The sequence below is a fragment of the Crocodylus siamensis genome, chromosome 2 (assembly GCF_052110815.1).
Source record: "Crocodylus siamensis isolate JL-2025a chromosome 2, ASM5211081v1, whole genome shotgun sequence".
Lineage (NCBI taxonomy): Eukaryota > Metazoa > Chordata > Crocodylia > Crocodylidae > Crocodylus > Crocodylus siamensis.
In genome coordinates this window covers 47,548,514-47,566,613 of record NC_143396.1, presented here as the reverse complement: position 1 = coordinate 47,566,613, position 18,100 = coordinate 47,548,514, and the positions used below count along the sequence as shown (strand labels likewise).

General features: G+C 41.3%; 1 protein-coding gene across 5 annotated transcripts in view; it reads right to left on the bottom strand.

Moving 5' to 3' along the window:
- KLHL5 (kelch like family member 5) overlaps positions 1–18,100 on the bottom strand; it is a 142,917-nt gene that overhangs the window by 53,235 nt on the left and 71,582 nt on the right. For 4 of the 5 annotated variants that reach the window (XM_090035763.1, XM_090035765.1, XM_090035764.1 and 1 more), the window contains one exon: positions 10,866–11,048. The exons of the other annotated variant lie outside the window; for it this stretch is intronic. In XM_090035763.1, coding sequence (XP_089891889.1) covers positions 10,866–11,048 — 183 coding nt within the window. The remainder of the gene's footprint in view (positions 1–10,865; positions 11,049–18,100) is intronic. 5 annotated transcript variants of the gene reach the window in all.

Genomic DNA, 18,100 nt, shown 5'->3' with positions numbered 1-18,100 from the left:
TTTATATTTAGATAAATATACATATATTGGGGGTGCGTGCTCAAACATTTTTTACTGATAGGGGTGTGCGAATATAAATATACATCTATTGGGGGGGTGTGCTCAAAATTTTTTTACTGATAGGGGTGCATGATCAAAAAAGTTTGGAGACCACTGCTCTAGAGAATTAAGACTCAGATGTTAAAGAAGCATGCATGTTCCAGGAACAAGTTTCAATACAAGCAATATAGCAGAGTAGAAGCTACCCTGGTAACATTTTTTTTTCAATATTTTAGCATAAGAATATGTCACAAGATTAGTCAAAGTCACACCCTTAGATTTGGTATCCACACTGTTTTCCCACTCCTAGTCTGCTGGACGAAGATGCTTAGCTTAAAGACAGAAAGGTGATTAAGTGATACAGTAACAAAACAGCAAGGTGATACAGACAGAATTATAAAGGAGGACTTTTTCAGCCAAGTAAGTGACTTTTCCTGTCCAGCATTTTTTCTGTAGTCAATAGAAATCAATGATTACTTAGTTTACTCAAGCCATCTGACAGTGACCTGCTCATTCATCTTTTACTCCAGGTGCTTGGACTGATTTCATTATTTTTGTTTTCCTCATTTGTATCATCTTAATGCTTTGAAAATAAACCTCCTTCCTACATCCCATATGTATAACTTGGATCACATAAAGATGTATTTGATTAACATTACTGGGGAACTATTTCAAGTATTGCTCCTTTCAAATCTGATTTTTTGATAAAAAGGGTTTCTCCACTGCTACTGCATAAACACAAAACATTGAAAGAAAATCTCTGCCTTGAAGATTTTACAAACTAAATAGGCAATACACAAGCAGGGCCAGAGACAGGAAAAATATATTGGCCACTTTTTACAAATGAGAAGATCAAGTATTGAAAAATTAAAAGATTTGCAAAGGGTAACACAGGACTTTCTGGCTAAGTCAGGAAACGTACCCAAATCTTCACTCTGGGGTCTTGATTACAAGCAAATCTTTTTTCCCGATTAGTTAAATATATTAACTTCTATGAAATAATCATGAACTGTAGAATGATTTTATTATTTGATTTTACTCAATTTGTTCTTCTTATTGTAGCTCTCTGACAAAACTTGCACATCTTTCACTTTGCAGATTTTTAATAAAGTTATGCAATATTGTTATATTGTACAATAGTATGCTGCTAGACTAGAATTTAATAGATCAGTTATCAGACATTTGATATTTTATTTGATACTGAAAATGCACAGATGATACGATAGGCCAGGGTTCTCTCTCTATACTGAAATGTAGATTTTGGTAGAACTTCTGTAAATTATTTAATTATTGTCTAGTGAAAAAGCAGCACTGAATTTCTTCCTTGTATATAAAAAGGCACCTCATAAAGCTGCCCCTTTCTGGCTCACTATTTGCCCTCTTAATGTAACCCTAAGCAATAGCTTTAAGGCAGAATAAGATCAATGATAAGAGCATAAAGAACGGTGTATTCAGAAAAATAATGTAAATAAATGATAGACAATTTCTCTACAGACCCAGAGCAATCCCCCAAAACCACAATTTTTAAGTATACTAGAATAAAGAAAAGCTATAATACCTTGCTTGTAAATATTACTATCACATAGACACCGTTTTTTTCCTAGTTGTGGTAACCACGTTGTTTATTTATTGAATCAGAATTGTACAATCTGGTCTACAAACAGATAAGCTTTTAAGGAACAAATTCTGATACGAAGTCCTGACATACCACAAATGTCCAGAATTAGTCTATCACTTCTGGCTGTGGTTACTGTAGCCTCTATAGTGCAGCTCTTTTAGACAAACTGATTAGCTCTGTGAACATACCTATGCTGCTTCCTGCGTAGGAGGTAGCCAATGGCTACTTCTTGAATTGGAAGCACACAGCTAATTAGTATAGCCATATTTACATGATGCCAACTAGAAATAATTAGCTGGCCTAGTACTTAGTTATATATTGCTTCAGGTTTGAGAGAGAACCTGGGCTCCTCCAAATAAGCCCTCCAAAATTGGGGTGCATATCTAAAGAGAGGAAACTGATAGCTGCACTGGAATGGAAGCATAGGAATGCTGTAATGACTGTTGCTTCTCAACTGGACCAGTAAGTAGCAGCGGTGGATCCACTCTTTGGCATCACAGATGGAGTTAACCCGCTCACAGCCACTGCTGAATTGATAGTAACTTTTGGCTGAGCAGCCAGAAACTGTTACCAATTTGGCAATAGCTGTGAGAGGGTCAAAACTAGCTTTCGCCTGAGTAGGAAAGAGAGAACAAGTGAGTTGAAAAGTAGGCTCTGCCCTTGCTTCATGCAGTCAGTCATGATTGTCTGAACATTTTTTAAACTTTGCCTTCCCAAAACAAGATACACACCTTATGCTACAGAGTGTGGTATACATGAAAATACAGAAGCCCTGAAATTGAGGACTGCTAGTCAGTTTTACAACTGTTGATGCCACAGTGATCCTTGACTAGTTCAGAGTCTGTGCAACTGCATGGTTTGGAAATCCAGGACTCTACTTGGTATTAATCCAAGATCAATTTTTCAAATTCAGGATGGAAATTCTATTTCAGGGAGTTTTTCAGAATGCCAGGACACAGCCCCAATCCAAAATTGCCCCAGAAACCCCAGGATCCATACTTTTAAAAAGAGAGCGCTACAATTAAAGATTATAGAGGAAATATTTGGAATTTTGAATCAAGTTTAAGACCTTGGTGCTTCTTATCAGATGGCCTGGGTCTAGGGACAGACAAGGGAGAACACCAGGACCTAGGTGAACAACTTTTCAGAAAAGCCACCCCTGTCAGGAAGACGCAGACCAATGGACACAAGCTAGGTGAGGAAAAGTTTCGGCTGGACATAAGGAAAAACTTTTTTTCTGTACAGGTAACTAGAGTCTGGAACATGCTTCCAGCAGAGGTGGTGCAATCATCATCTCTGCAGTCTTTAAGAGGAGGCTGGACAAATACCTCATTGAGCTTGTTTGAGCCCAATTACCTCCTGCCCATGGCAGGGGACCAGATTTGATCTTATAGGTCCCTTCCAGTCCTTCTATGATTCTACTACACATAAACCAGTTACAAAACAGCTGAAACTGGTTTAAGATAAACCTGGTTGAAAGTTGTATCAAACTTAAATGATTTAGGACAAACCAGTTTATGAAACTTCTGTCCCAGACTTCTTCCTGGTTCAAGTTAAATCACAGTCCCCCAGCATCCAGGATGCTTTGCAGCCTTGGGCTGGGCTGTGCTGTTTGGTTGAGCAGAGGAGGGTTGGCCCCACCCCTCTGCTCCCTAGCCAGAGCAGTGAGGGCTTGCCGACAAGGGGGTGGGAATGGGAAATCTGGGTCTCTGCTCCAGTGGCAAACCTTGAGTTCTCCTGCTAGCTACAGTAGCAAGTTAGATTCATTACTCACATTCAGAAAAAATAGTTCACTGTATATCTTTTGTTCCATCCAGCCAAAGGTTTTCCCTTCAAATATTCTCCCCCTCTCAAAGCTATTCCCTTTCTCCAGTGTTACTTATTCTTTTTTCTGCCCTCCTTCACCTCTTTTGCAGCAGGTTTCCTCTTTCCTGTGGTGTCTCAGGTCTCTCCCTCTATTCTCACTTGAACTGGCATCAAGCAGTCAGATCCCAGTGGCTTGTGTCCACCTACAGAGGCAGACTGTGAGAAGCAGCTTTGGATAAATGTGATATCTTTAAAAGACCAATTAAATAGTTGGAAAATTCTCTGCAAGATTTTGGGCACAAACACCCTCCTTCAGGCATAGGGAGAGTTAGTTGGTGTTTGTGTGCTCTCCTGGGTAGAACAGAAGCCAACATGCAAAATGTAGGTCTGTGAAAATGCAAATGGATAGCAATGAGGATTAGAGGGAATGGGAGACAATAGGTGTGAGACAGGTAGTTGGGGGGGTGGGAGTGGAATATTGACCTGGTGATAGAATGCAGCTGATAAAATGCAGACAGGTACCTGGTGGTATCTGATGACAGTTTTCCCCTTCTTTAAAGAGCCAGGCACATTGCAAAGGCTCCAGCCCCTCAGCAGCATCAAATGCACCAGAGCACATGCACACAGTTAAGAGCAGGGGACATGGCCACACCTTGGCCACAATTGAGAGCCTAGGGCTAGTGCACTGAGGTGAAGAAGAGGGGGTTAAACCCCCTCCTTGGCCCTAGACCCCAGCCAATGTTTGCTCAGGGTGGGGCGGACAGTTCCTCTCAGGCTGTTGCCACGCAGCCCACTTCCTGCTCAAGTGGAGAACAGAGGGCATGGCCGCACGCCCTCTGTTCGAGCAGGGATGAGGGAAAAGCCTTAGAGCTTCAGACCCCTCCCTTTGAAAGTGGCTGGCATCCTGGGAGGTGTGCTCTAGTGTGTCCGTGTGCTCTAGTGTGTCCTGGCTTCTGGCCTGAGCCACTGCAGGCATGGAAAGGAAAGGCATGGAAAGGAAAGGTTTTTAAAAATAGGAAGCTAAAATCTATTTTTGAGAATAATATTGACATTAAGCCTTGGGAAACTAACTGCTAATGAACAATAACTATATTTCTGAGTGGTGGTTGAAAATAAATGGTATGGTTGTCAAAAACAATACCAGCTGTCTCCAGCTGCAGTCAAATCCACTGTATGCAACTTGACAACAGCAGTAACACATAAAAAGGGTACTGTGATTCTCAAAAGCTTGCCCTATTCAATACCAACCATACTGTTGGTTCAACACAAAATATCACCCACAAGAGGTATAAAGTCATTTAGCCACAGACAGTTTTGGCATCCACCTGTAGCAGTAGACAGTGCTATGAATGCCCAGTCATTAAGTTAAGTTTAGGGTAAGTACTAAAGTGGGAGAACCTCCAGTATCCCACAACACTTTGCTCCTGTCTATTTTCCAGCATGCTCAGCCACCTCTGAGCTCTGTTCTCAGTCATGCATGCCAGAAAGCACGGGTGAGGTGGAGGGGAGTGGATTATCCCTGTTAAAACATCTATGGATTAGTTATTATCTTTGAAAACTTACAGAAGTCCGATAATGTCTCAGAAGACTGGAAAAAGACATATATAGTGCCCATATTTAGGAAAAAAAGGGAGGGGACACACATATATACACACACACAAGAACAACCCAGGGAATTACAAATCAGTCAGTCCTATTTTGATATCTGGAAAGATACCAGAGCATATGATAAAGAAATCTCTTTCTAAGCATCTAGAGCAGGGGTGACCAGGATTCAGCTTGCAAAGCCATGTCATCTGGCCCATGTGGCATTCTGCTGGCCTGGAAATTTAGCAGCATGGTAGTGACAGCATTAGTTGATGGATGACCTGGATAGCACAGAACTAGAGGCTAACAAGGTGATCGCGAATAACTAATGTCAAGAACAAGTCATGCTCAACCACCCTTATTGCATTCTATGTCCAGGTGATAAGCCTTGTAGATAAGGGGAGAGCAATGGATAGGACAATACTCTGAGTTTGGCAAAGCTCTTCATACTGCCTTGTGTGACACAAATAAGGGAAGGGAACACATTTTAGGAGAAAGTACTGTAAGGCTGGTGCATTGCCACTTGGAGGACTGACTGTTCAATGAGTAGCTATCAACAGTTCAATAACTGAGACAAGATATCAAAATGTGGTTTCCCAGGGTTCTGTCCTGTCCTTGATCTAATACCATTCAATATCTTCATTAGTGACTTGGAGAATAATGTCCATTTTGTAACTTTACAGGTGACACCAAGTTGAACTAGCAGATATTTTGGAAGAAGGGATCAGGATTTAAAATGACACATTGGAGAAACTGATTGCAAGGAATCAGCTGAAAAATTCAATATGGACAAGTGCAAAGTTCTGTACGAAGGATGAAACAATTGAATATAAAAATACAAACTGGGGAATAACTGGTTAGGTTGAAGCAATTCAAAAACAGACTTCAGAGTTATAGTTGACCACAAATTGAATATATGATTTAACAGTTCTATTGGTTCAAAACAAGCCAACAGCATACTGGCATGAATTAACAGTTTCAGATGCAAATAATGAAAGCAAGTCTTCCACTCTTGTTCAGCACTGGTGAGAACTCTCTTAGATTACTTGAATGACACTGCCCTTCAAGAAAGACACAGATGAACTAGAAAGAGACCAGCAGAGAACAACAAAAAATTATTTAAGTGATTGACAATATAACTTAACAAAGAAAGGTTGGAAGAACTGAGGTTATTTAGCTTGAACTAAAGGATTTAATAACAGGTTTTCAAATAAAAAAGTGCTGTTATAAAGAGGATGCTGATTAAATACTCTTTGTGTCCACAGGAGCAGAACAAATAATAATGGTCTTAAATTGCAAGAAGGGAGATTTGGGCTTAATAAAATAAGAACTTTCTAGCTATGAGGGTGATTAAGCACTGGAACAAGTTACTTCGAGAGGTTGTAGGATTTCCATTACTTGATGCTTTCAAGTGCAGCCAACATTTGGCTAAGATAGTTTAGACTTGAGCAGTGGGTCAGACTAGATGACCTCCTTAGGTGCCTCTGCAGGTCTGTTTTCCAAGATTCTATATAATAATCATATGTTATCACCATATAAAGAATCATATGTTATCACTGAAAAAGAGATTCTCCTTTGAGCAGACAACTAGATGATCTCCTGAGGTCCCTTCTAATCCTATTTTTCAATGATCCAATTAATTTACATTATTCAGTTACAAAGTGGCAATTATCAATGACTTAAATATGATTTTGGACATTAAGTGATATGACACCATTTTAAATACTTTATATTGGGTGAATCTTAGTGTTTTAGCAAAGTACAGAAAAATAATCTTGCTAACACCATATTAATTGGTAAGATCAATTTCTCAGGTAATGTAAGTGTTTGAATGGGTTAAAGTTATAGACCAGGGTCCAGCAACCTTTCAGAGAAGCAGGCTGCTGATGGCAACCCAGTCACTGCCATGGGCTGCAATCCCCTCTAGCCACTACAGGGTCACTGCTCCCTTGTACAGTGCCCAAACTGCCTGCTGCAGCCTCAACCATGAACCACTGCTTCTAGTACAATGACACTGATTCCAGTCTCCAATGGCAATAAGGAGGCTAAGCAGCACCTGCCTTGAGGTGGAGTGAGAGCAGCAGGGAATGCCACAGAGGAGCGTGCAGTGGAGGGAATTAGCGGTGCCGTACAGGATTGATAAGGTGGACATGCTGAGCCAAGCTACATGCCACCAAACTTCAGTGTTGCCACAGTTTTATAGATGTTAGGGTTGGAAGGGACCTATTAGATCATTAAGTCTGACCCCCTGCCCTGGTCAGATGACCCCAGCTAGGTGTCTGTTCAATCTCCTTTTAAACATCTCCAAGGAAGGGGTCAGCACCACCTCCCTTGGAAGCTTATTCCATATTTTGGCAACCCTCACCGTAAATAATTTTTTTCTGATGTTCAATTTGAATTTCCTCTCTTCCAGTTTGTGGCCATTATTTCTAGTTACCCCGATCGGCACCCTGGTAAACACTGTATCCCCTATTTCTTGCTGTCCCAATGAATTTGTAACCAGCCACTAAATTACCTCTCAGCTTTCTCTTGCGCAGACTAAAGAGGTTAAGGTCACCCAATCAGCCCACATAGGGTTTTTTCTGCAGGTCTTTAACCAGATGAGTGGCCCTCCTCTGAACCATCTCAGGGCTATCCACATCCCTCCTGAAGTGCCCAAAACTGGATGCAGTACTCCAGCTGCAGCCTGACCAATGCTGCATAGAGGGGAAATACCACCTCCCTAGACCTGTTTGTGATGCACCTACTTATGCAAGAAAGGATGCAGTTAGCTTTACTTAGTACCCCATCACACTGGTGACTCATGTTCATTTTGGAGTCAACTAAGACTCTGAGATCCCTTTCCACAGTTGTGCTACTTAGAGTGCTCCTTCCCAGGCTATAGGAGTGTTGATGATTCTTCCTCCCCAGGTGCAACACATGACACTTATCCTTGTTAAACTGCATCCTATTCTGTTCAGCCCATTTCCCCAGACTTTCCAAATCAGCCTGGATTCACTCCCTGCTGTCTAGTTTACGTACCTCCCCCATAGCTTCGTGTCATCAGCAAACTTGGACAAGGTGCTTTCTACTCCTTCGTTCAAGTCACTAATGAAGATATTGAATAGACAGAGCCTTGGGGGACTTCGCTGCCCACATTCCTCCAGGTAGAAACCGACCCATCCACCACCAGACTGTGTAATAATCTACATTGCAACTTTTTTGTTTATTTATAAGAATTGGGTGTGACACTGTGTCAAAGGCCTTTTTAAAATCTAAGTAAATAACATCTACCTCTATTCCTTCATCCAACCATTGTGACCCAGTCATACAATGAAACCAGGTTAGTCAGGCAGGATCTGCCTGCTATGAACCCAAGCTGATTGCCCCTTAGCATCATTTTACCCGCTGGTCCCCCATAAATGTGATCCTTAACAATTTTCTCAAAAGGTCTTGCCAAGGATAAAGGTGAGACTAACAGGCCTATAGTTACCCGATTCCTCCTTCCTCCCTTTCTTGAAAATAGGGACCACATTGCCCCTTTTCCAATCCTCCGAGACCTGTCCTGAGCACCACAAGCGTTCAAACAGTTGTGCCAGTGGCTCCACTATGACTCCTCCTAATTCCCTAAGTACCCTAGGATGAAGATCATCAGGACCTGTTGACTTAAAATACATTCAACCCCTCCAGGTGCCCCTTAACTAGGTCAGCATGAACAGTTGGTGGGTTGGTATGTATACTGGGCTTAGCTAAGGTCCCAATGGGATGCATATTTGTATTAGTGTCCAGGAACATGGATGCAAAGAAATCATTTAGAAGCTCCGCTTTGGCCATCTTATCTGTTACCAGTTGCCCTAGTTCATCCTAAAGGGGCCCTAAGCTACCCTGCACCTTCTTTTTGCTTCCAATGTACTTAAAGAATGACTTTTTGTTATCCTTAACTTTTGCTGCCAGCCTAAGCTCTATTTTCACTTTGGATCTCCTCACTGTTTCCCTGCAAGCTCGTGCCAAGCAGGCATACTCCTCCTTGGTGACAGTCCCCTGCTTCCACAGACTGTAGGCCTCTTTTTTTACCTCCAGACTCTCCTGGATTTCCCTGCTCCACCAAGAGGGTTTCTTTGCCTTTTTTGCCCCCTTTTACGTGTACAGGGATGCTCCTTTTCTGTGCCTGCAGGATTAGTCCCTCGAGAAACCCCCACCCTTCCTAGACTCATCTCTCCAAGGCTTTTACCAGTCAGTCCCTCCCTAACAAATCTCCTGAGCTTGTTGAAGTTGGCCTTCCTGAAGTCTAGCACTTCCACCCTACTAGTTATCTTCCCCACCTTTCTCCAGATAGTGAACCCTATCAATAGGTAGTCACTGTCCCCTACGTTACCTTCAACCTGCAGAACACCCACCAAGTCATCCCCTGTGACCAGTACCAAGTCTAGCAAGGGAGATATATATTCTGCCTGAAAGCTGATCATAGCTTTCAGGTCAGCAGATATAGTCCATATACCAAATACAATTACTTTGTGGGCCTGATCCAGTCTGCAGGATGTAGATTGCCAATCTTTTGTAGAATGGTCCAGAACCTAAAATGATTTTTGCCAACAAATAAAACCAACCTAGTTATATAGTTTGAAAGGTTTCCGTTTAACATTTCTGACTAAAGGTATAGGTTTAAGCCTTTGTATACAGTTTGGAATATTTAAACAACCATAATTGTAAAAGTACAATATGAAAGATGTGGACAGGATAGGAATTAGCTTCAGGTCCATCATTTTTCATCTTATGATTGTATTTTTTTTCCATGGGAATACAAGAAGTGAGCATAAAAACAGCCAGAATTTAACTGAAATTGTTTGTGCAAAATTACAAGAAGAGGGACCTTTACAGCTATAGAATCTGAGGATCATAGGAAAGCAGGGCTGGCAGGACAAAACAGGATCAACCCTGATTTAACCATCTCAGCCAAGTGTTTGTCCAACCTGCTCTTAAATTTTCTAAGGATAGAGATTCCACATCTTATTGTGGTAGTCTATTCCAATACTTAACCATTCTCACCATTAGAAAGCTTGTCCTAATCTCCAACAAAGTAATTCCCTGCTGAAGTGTGAGGTCATTGCTCCTAATCCTATCCCCTACTGCCACAGAGAAAAACCCATTTACTCCAGGTAAAGCTTCACCAGTGCAAAAGAGCAGAAGCATCATTTCCCTCAATTTGCAAGTGACGAATCAAATCCAGGATACTGTTATTCTATTGTTTTTTGTTGAATGCAACTACATTGTTGGCCCACTTTCAAGTAGTAGTATTATTTACATTTATATCCTGGCCTATTCAGAAAGGCTCAGAGCAGCTTATACTAACTGACAAACAGCCATTAAATTAAAAAAAACACAACAGGAATCTCCCCAAATGATACCCCAACATGTGAAAACTCCTCCCCACCCTATCATGCACTCCTGTTCCCCTACCTATTCAGTCCCAACTGTGCTGCCTAACCCCATTTACATCTAAGTATAGAAAACAACTCATCTATTTCCACCTCAATCGCAGGGGCATAACTGGATGTCTGAGCACCGTGCATGGCAGTTGTGCACAGGGTAGTTTCACTGCCTGTCCTGCTGGGGGTGCAGCAATGGCCAAACTAGAGCTTATGATCCTTTGTAACTTTGTTTCGTCAAAACCTGTTCCTTCTTATAGATATCGCTTCTTTAAAACAAAGAAAAAATAGTGAACCATCACAACTTGGATGCCTAATTATAAGCACACTAATTTCATTCAGTAAGAATGATTCTTTTAGATATAGATTTTTATTTTATTATATATCTAAAACATCTTTTAGATATTTACCTGTGAGCTGGAATTCTACGATCACCAGCAACTAATACTACGTCACATAACTGTTTGTGTCTCAGGTAGTTTTCCATCTTTTTAAAGGTCTGTTCAGCATGGTTGAGTGCCTGAAAAAATTCATCTGATGTACAAGGCTCCATTGTTTGAGAAGAAGACAGAGTTTGACTGCTGTTGGAGGTCCTGAAAGATACAATTAAAAAAAATCTTATAGCTAACATTTTACCACAACAACTGAATACAGAGTGGAAAGAAAGAAAATAGTATTTATAATTTTTTTTCACTATTATCATCTTTTATTCTCAGTTTTCTCTCTCTCCATAAGCCTCATCCAAAACTCACTGAAGAGACGAAACATGATTTAGCAGTTAAGGAAGTACTCAGGAGACGCAAATTCAATTTCTAACTCTGTCACAATTCCAATATAAGCATGGGTAAGATACTTGGGAACAAAACAAACAACTCGGATAGAATTTAGGCATCCAGGTTGTGAGTGAGAAGTTCAAAATTCTGGTCTAACTCTATAAGCATCTAACTTTTTGCAAATAAAATTTACCAGACAACTAAAGTTCTACTCCCGTACATGCTTGGAAGTACCACAAGTGTTGACAAGGATAAGCAGCTTGGTGCCTAGCTCAGTGATTTTCAACCAGGGTATCACAGGCCCCTGGGGTGCTGTAAGATTCTTTTAAGAGTGATGCTCATGTTGGTATGTAAACATTTGCATGATCCACAAAATAAACCCAGAAATTTGGAATAGGAATCCAGAACATCAAAAAAATTCTGACCTGATGTAGTCTTTCAGAGTTCCTTGCAACAGGAGAATCGCTCTATTATTTTTCTGGAGTCAAAAACAAGCTGGAATTTTCTGAGGAGTGCCTTGAGTCTATAAACACTGAGAATCATGGGCCAGCTTACACCTAAGCTGTCCTGGAATCCAGAAAGTGAGCATTTGTCAGCCCACTTCCTCTGAGGGATCCGGTTCAGAAGGCATGCTAAGAATGCAACCAAATGCATGCCGAAAGAGCTGGGCTCTACTCAAGGCACAGTGGCACCTAAAATCTTTGTTTGAGGAGGAGTCGATATAGTGTCATTCCCCTCCCCTCCTTAGCTGCGTCTAAACAAGTGTGGCCATGCGGTGTGTGGTACCACACACCTCACATTCAGGCATTCTCATTGCTATCTTATAGCATGGTTTGTTTTTTTCTGATCCTGGGACATCCCAGGGGGTCAAAAAAACCACACATGGAAAAAAAAAAAGCAGGGCAGCATGTACCACCCAAAACCAGAGCCTGGCCAGCCGGAGTCAAACTCCAGCTGCAGGAGCACTGCGGCTCTGACTGCAGCTTCTCCAGGCTCCCAGGACCCCAGGTAAGGCTGGTGGGGACACTGCAGTTGCTGGCCCCAGCCTCTCCTAACCCCACCCAGGGTAACCTGCTGTGAGCCAGAGTGCACATGGCACAGGTGTTCCATGGAGATGAGCAGCAGCAGCACAAGGTGTGCCACTACTTCTTGTCCCTGGGAAAACAATGTGCGTTTGTATGGACGTGGCCCTTTTGTACAACAGTCGAATGATTAGAGAACACATAGTATTGTCCACATAGATTCAACTTCCTCTTCAAACTGAAGGCTTCAAACTTATGATAGAACCCATCTCCCAACTCCCTACAGCAGGAGTTTTCATCCTTTTTGGGTCAATGTACCCCCAGCAGCTGGATGTGGAGCAGTATATCCCTGGCAGCCGGATACGGGGGAGAGAGGGGTGCCATGCAGCTGAACACAGAATGGCAGCAGCCACCATATGTGACCTTCTCCTGCCCCACATGTCCAGCTGTGTGGGCAGCACTTGCACGGGATGGCGTGTGGTGGTGCTCCATCCTCACCTGCCCACGCATACCCCCGGGGCCTTCTCAAATATCCCCAGGGGTACATATACCCCTGGTTGACAGCCCGTCCTAGAGAGTACCGTAAACACTAGGGGTACACCAGTAAAGATATTCTTGGCCATTACCTGATAGTCATTGATTAACCAATCATATCAGCCAATGCTGATCCGATAACCGTTATTATTGCAAAGCATTTTAAACTACTGACATAAGTAAATGCTTTTTTTGTTTGTTTGTTTTGCATTTCTCACACACACACGCGCGCGCTTCCTACCTGAGCCAGCCCTCAATGAGGAAGGTGGTAACCACCTTATTCCCATGCACGTTGCCCCCTTGCTCACAGCTCCTACCCACAGCCCTGTTCCCCGCGCAGCCTGTGTTGCCATCCCAGGTGGGCGGGGTGGACCCTTGTGTAGACAGCAGACACTTTTGGAGCACTGGAGCACACTGCTGCCACTGGTGGGTCCCAAACAGCCAAGTCTTGTAGCCACCAGGAAGAAGCTGCTTTTGGAAAGGTTCCCAGTGCCCAGTAGAGTGGAATGTCCCTTGAAATGAGCCTTACCCCACCTGCATGCAGCACATCTACACGGCAGCCTTGGCACTCAATCCCCTGCTATGCATGTGGCATTGCCATGGCAACAGCAGGAGGTCCCTTTGTTGTTGATTGTGGTGCCCTAGCATGACTGCTTCTCGGTGCCCCCTCCCACTGCTCACTGGAACCTGTAGTCTGCTGTGGGCTCGGGCTGGTGGCAGGATGCAGGGACCGGACTTTGTTCATCAGGGTGCTCCAGCCACACATCCATAATTATTGGATACAGCCGTCAAAAAATGCCAACCGCCAACAATGGCAGTACAGGTTGTAGTCATGATGGTCTAAGGACATAGGCAGACAAGGTTCAACTCTAACTGAGTTGGTCTAATAAAGATATCAGATTTACCCAAAGAACCCTGCCTGACAATAGCCAACAATGTAATTTCTCCTTCTATTGGTGTAAGTCTGATAGCCAACTGATATAGTGGTGGCACCCCTATTAAACATTATGGCTAGGGACAGAAGTTACACATAAACCAGTTTAAGTGATCAGAAACTTGTTTAAACCTGTAACAGAACAGAAGTTCATTGCACATAAGCTAGTTTCAAAATGATTGAAACTGGTTTAACTTAAGCCTGGTTGAATGTAGTATCAGACTTAAATGATTTGGATCAAACCAGTTCATGAAACTTCTGTCCCAGACCCCTTCCTGGTTTGAGTTAAATCATAGTCCCCCAGCATCCCAGCATGCTTTCCAGCCCTGGGCTGTCCAGTTGTTTCTCAGTTTAATCTCTTCATTTTAGACTAACCTGCAAAGACTGAATCCATTAAGCCTCAGGCTTTTTAACTGTCTCTATTTAGCCTATACATTTTTCTGCACAGAGGCACTTTGTCAGTTCTATTGAAACTGTGCCAGACACAGTGGCCAAGAAAGAACAAAGAGGAAACATGACTGTTGCTTACTGGTTAGGGCACTCAGCTGGGAGGGTACAGACATGTTCCAGTTAAACCAAAGATCATGCTCCCTCTTTCCCAGACCCAATTTATTGTTTAATTCTTTTCTCCCACACTCTGAGAAAACATATAAAAAGAGGCTAGTGTATAAAAAAAGGCTTGCATTAACTACAGAATTCTATTTAGGCTAATTTACCCCTGAGGGTAACTACAGAATCCTATTTATGCTAATTTACACTAACTTGAATATCTATTCACAGCACAGTGTTTTGCAGCGAAGATGCATCCTTAAAAAAACAGACAATGACAATGCCAAAATTCCTCTGTAAATCTAGCTTTCCTGGATATACTGGTACTTTTTTGCCTCACAGGGATGTTGTAAAGATATATGCATTAAAAAAGAGTTTCAGAAACATTAATAATAGGGCCATATCATACCAGTACATGTGATAGAGGTGCTTCAAAGAGTCTTTTCTATATAATTCATCCAAGGTTAATGTATATTCAATATTTAACTGTATATAGATATGGAACAGTTTGTTTTAAATATATTGGAGTCAAAATACGTTTCAATTAGAAGCATTTTTCTTAAATTCCATTCCTTTGTTTATTTTATTTTATTTTTTGGTTCAGTTTTGTTTCATCTCTGATTCTCAAGGCCTGCATCTACACAAGACACAAGACACAGTCGTTACTGCGAAGTCATTTAGTACTTGTATAAACAAGTACTAAATGACTGTGTAGTAACCTGAACAGCTAGTGTACAGTCACGCTGCTGAACTGCTTTTTTGTGATGCTAACTGTGCAGAAGCCTAAGAAAGCACTGCGTCACTCTTTCTGCCACACAACACTACTGAGCAGTAGTCTCAGACTACTGTGCAGTCAACATCTCATGTAGACATGGCCAAAAAGAACCAATATAACACTATGCATATCAACAAGAATATCTATATAGCACAGTAGTTTTAAAAGGTGTGAATGTAAGTGAAAAAATAACTAATCTGAGCAGACCTGGACATAGACATGGGAAAACTGGGTGGCCGCCTGGAGCCTAGACAGAAAGGAGGCCCAAAAATGGTAATTTTTTTCCTTTGTCTGATTATTACTATTGTTAGAAATATTATTAAAAATGCATTATCAATAAGTCTTGTTAAAACAGTGCAGCTGTCAGCCCTCCCTGGTGTCTTGTTAAAACAGTGCAGCTGTCAGCCCTCCCTGGTGAGAAAACTGGGAGAGCTACTGAGAGCTCTTTGTATTAAGGTATCACTCCCTCTTTGTTTTGCAAAGTTACTATCTCTTTGTTACAGTAAAGCATATACTCCTCAGCTTTTCTCATGCAGATAAGAGTAGATTGCAGTTCTAGCCTTCAAGCAAGGAAAAAATTCAAACTCTTGTAACCTCAAATATTGTCTACCCATGCGCAATGAATTAATACATATAAGCCTATCCGCCCCGCATACTTAAGTAGTTAATTATAATACACATGCGACGCATGATTTGACGTATTCACATACATGTTTGTATGAATCGGAAATGAGTTGTAAAAGTTCCTCCTTCTGCACACGTGGTCAGGAGAGAGGGGATAAAGCCAGCTGGGCAGTTTCCCTTGGGGGCAGCAGAGTGTTTGATCTTTTGTCTCTCTCTCTGACCCTATTTGCAAATATATACCTTTTGTGTTGCTAATAGAGTGTGTCTGTGGCTGAAGGGTTTTTTTCGCCTCCCGAGAAACGAACCGCAATTTTTACATCACTATCATTATCTGATTATTTGGCAAAGGGGGTTCAATCCTAAAAGTTTGCCCAGGGCTACCAGGAGTCTAGGTATGGTACTGCATCTGAGGACAGAGTGTTTACCCACAGTAGATATATTTCTGATATCCCATTGATAAAGATATACAAACGGTAAAAGTGTTACCCTATTCTCCAGGACCTGTGTTTCAACAGGGCTATTCATGCGTTTTAAGCATGGATGGCCCTGTTAAAGTCACAAGACTACTTGGGTTTTAAAACTTTTCACACTGAGGAACAGAGACCACAGTTTAAAAACAATTAGCTTAAAAAATTGTTTCTGGAAGTAAGATTCTTGAGACCGCTATTTCAGACTAATTAAGTGTTTTTGCTTAAGAAACTGGTTCACTGTGCAGTAGTGAAGCAATTAACTGTGCTGGTACTTAAGTGATCATAATTACGTTTCAAAATTAATAGCTTATTAAAATGAAGAATGGGAAGGTGAAATGCACCCCTATCCTTGCACTGTTTTAGGCTACATTGCTGCAGTTTCTAGAAGTGCCTAGCACAAAATTTACAATGTGAACACTTTGGCTACAAGCACAAGAAATTGTCATCTTTTTAATTTGGTGGAAGAAATAACAAGAGTCCATCAGAAAACATGTAAATAGTGGATTTCTGTTGTTCTTGTGAATTATACAAGGGTATGGCTATTTATTTTACCAAAAAGTTAGAATGACAGTTCCCCTTATAGTTATACATATTTAAAATTACTCTATAAGAATTCTAAGCAAGTCCTAGCCTTGCATATCATAACTTAGATTGCAGAATCATCATTCTTCTAAGCACCTGTTTTCACTATTTTGCTTTTAAATGTATTCAGTTTTTAGATTAAACTTCTCATTTCTTGTTCTCTGCTCATAAACTGGATGATTTTTTTCATTCTTCTTTACAGGATGAAAATGCACGTTTCATCCTTTCCCCATTGTAAAAAAATCTGGCAAAAATATGGAATTTGACTCTTAGCAGGGCCAAAATTAATCTGGAGAATGAGAGTCTCTGGTTTGAAAGACCAAAACAGAGTTCTGTGCAGGGTTAGGCTTGTAATGCCCTGTGAAGAGGCAGGTTTGCACATTACTTGGTGGTACAGGTAATGGCAGCAAACAGTTGTGAAGCACTGCTGAGGTGCTCCAGCTATTTGCTGTAGATTTTATTTCAAAAGATACCATTTCTCTGACCAGCTGGGCAGGACTGCATATGATTTCAAGCTGATCAGAAAGAGCCCTTTGAAATAAAAGCTGCATTGAACAGCTGAGGGACTCACCTTTAATTTAGCAATCCCCTATAAAACAAGTGGATTGCAAGCCATCCAGGTTCAAATTATCTGGGTTTTACTGTATTCAGTAAATACAACTTTAAAAATGGCATCAGTAGTAGTACCATTAGTTCCACTGGTTTAATTGAGGCTTTGTCTTCTCTGCCAAAAAGTTTGTTTCTACCAATAAAATAACGTACAGCTCGGTAAATCAGCTGCCCTGTTCTAAAAGACCAATGGAGGCAAGATGCTTTTGTTTTACTACATAAACTTGACAATGGCAACCACTGGCTGGGCTGTAAGTCCTGATCTCACTTATACAAGTATGACTGTGCCTAGCCTCTACTAGGATTTTGACTGGTCATAGACAATATAAGACACCAGGTGCTGCAAAACCTTGACCAGATAAAGGATCTCCCACAGCACTACAAGTGATAGCATTTTTTTTTGTGAAATATCGATCGAGCAGAAAAATATATTGCTCAAATATCTGGTCAGTTAAGGAGACAATTAAATGGGCACATGCTGCATAGTTCAAAGAACTTAACTACTGGCAAAAGTAAAAACTCCCAACAGTTAAAAAATGTCTCAATTATACCACAGATATTTAATTAAAGTACTACAAAAATACAAACTGCAATTGCAGATACACTGCAACAGTACAAAAATGAGAGCTACAGTACTGTCTTATGTGGATAAGTTATTATATATCACAAGTGAAACATGAGCATCTTAACAGAGACTAGATCCAAGTTGAAGAAAAAGACCCATTGATAAAGCTACTGGATCTTATAAAGAGGTAGAGATTAACTATCTCCAG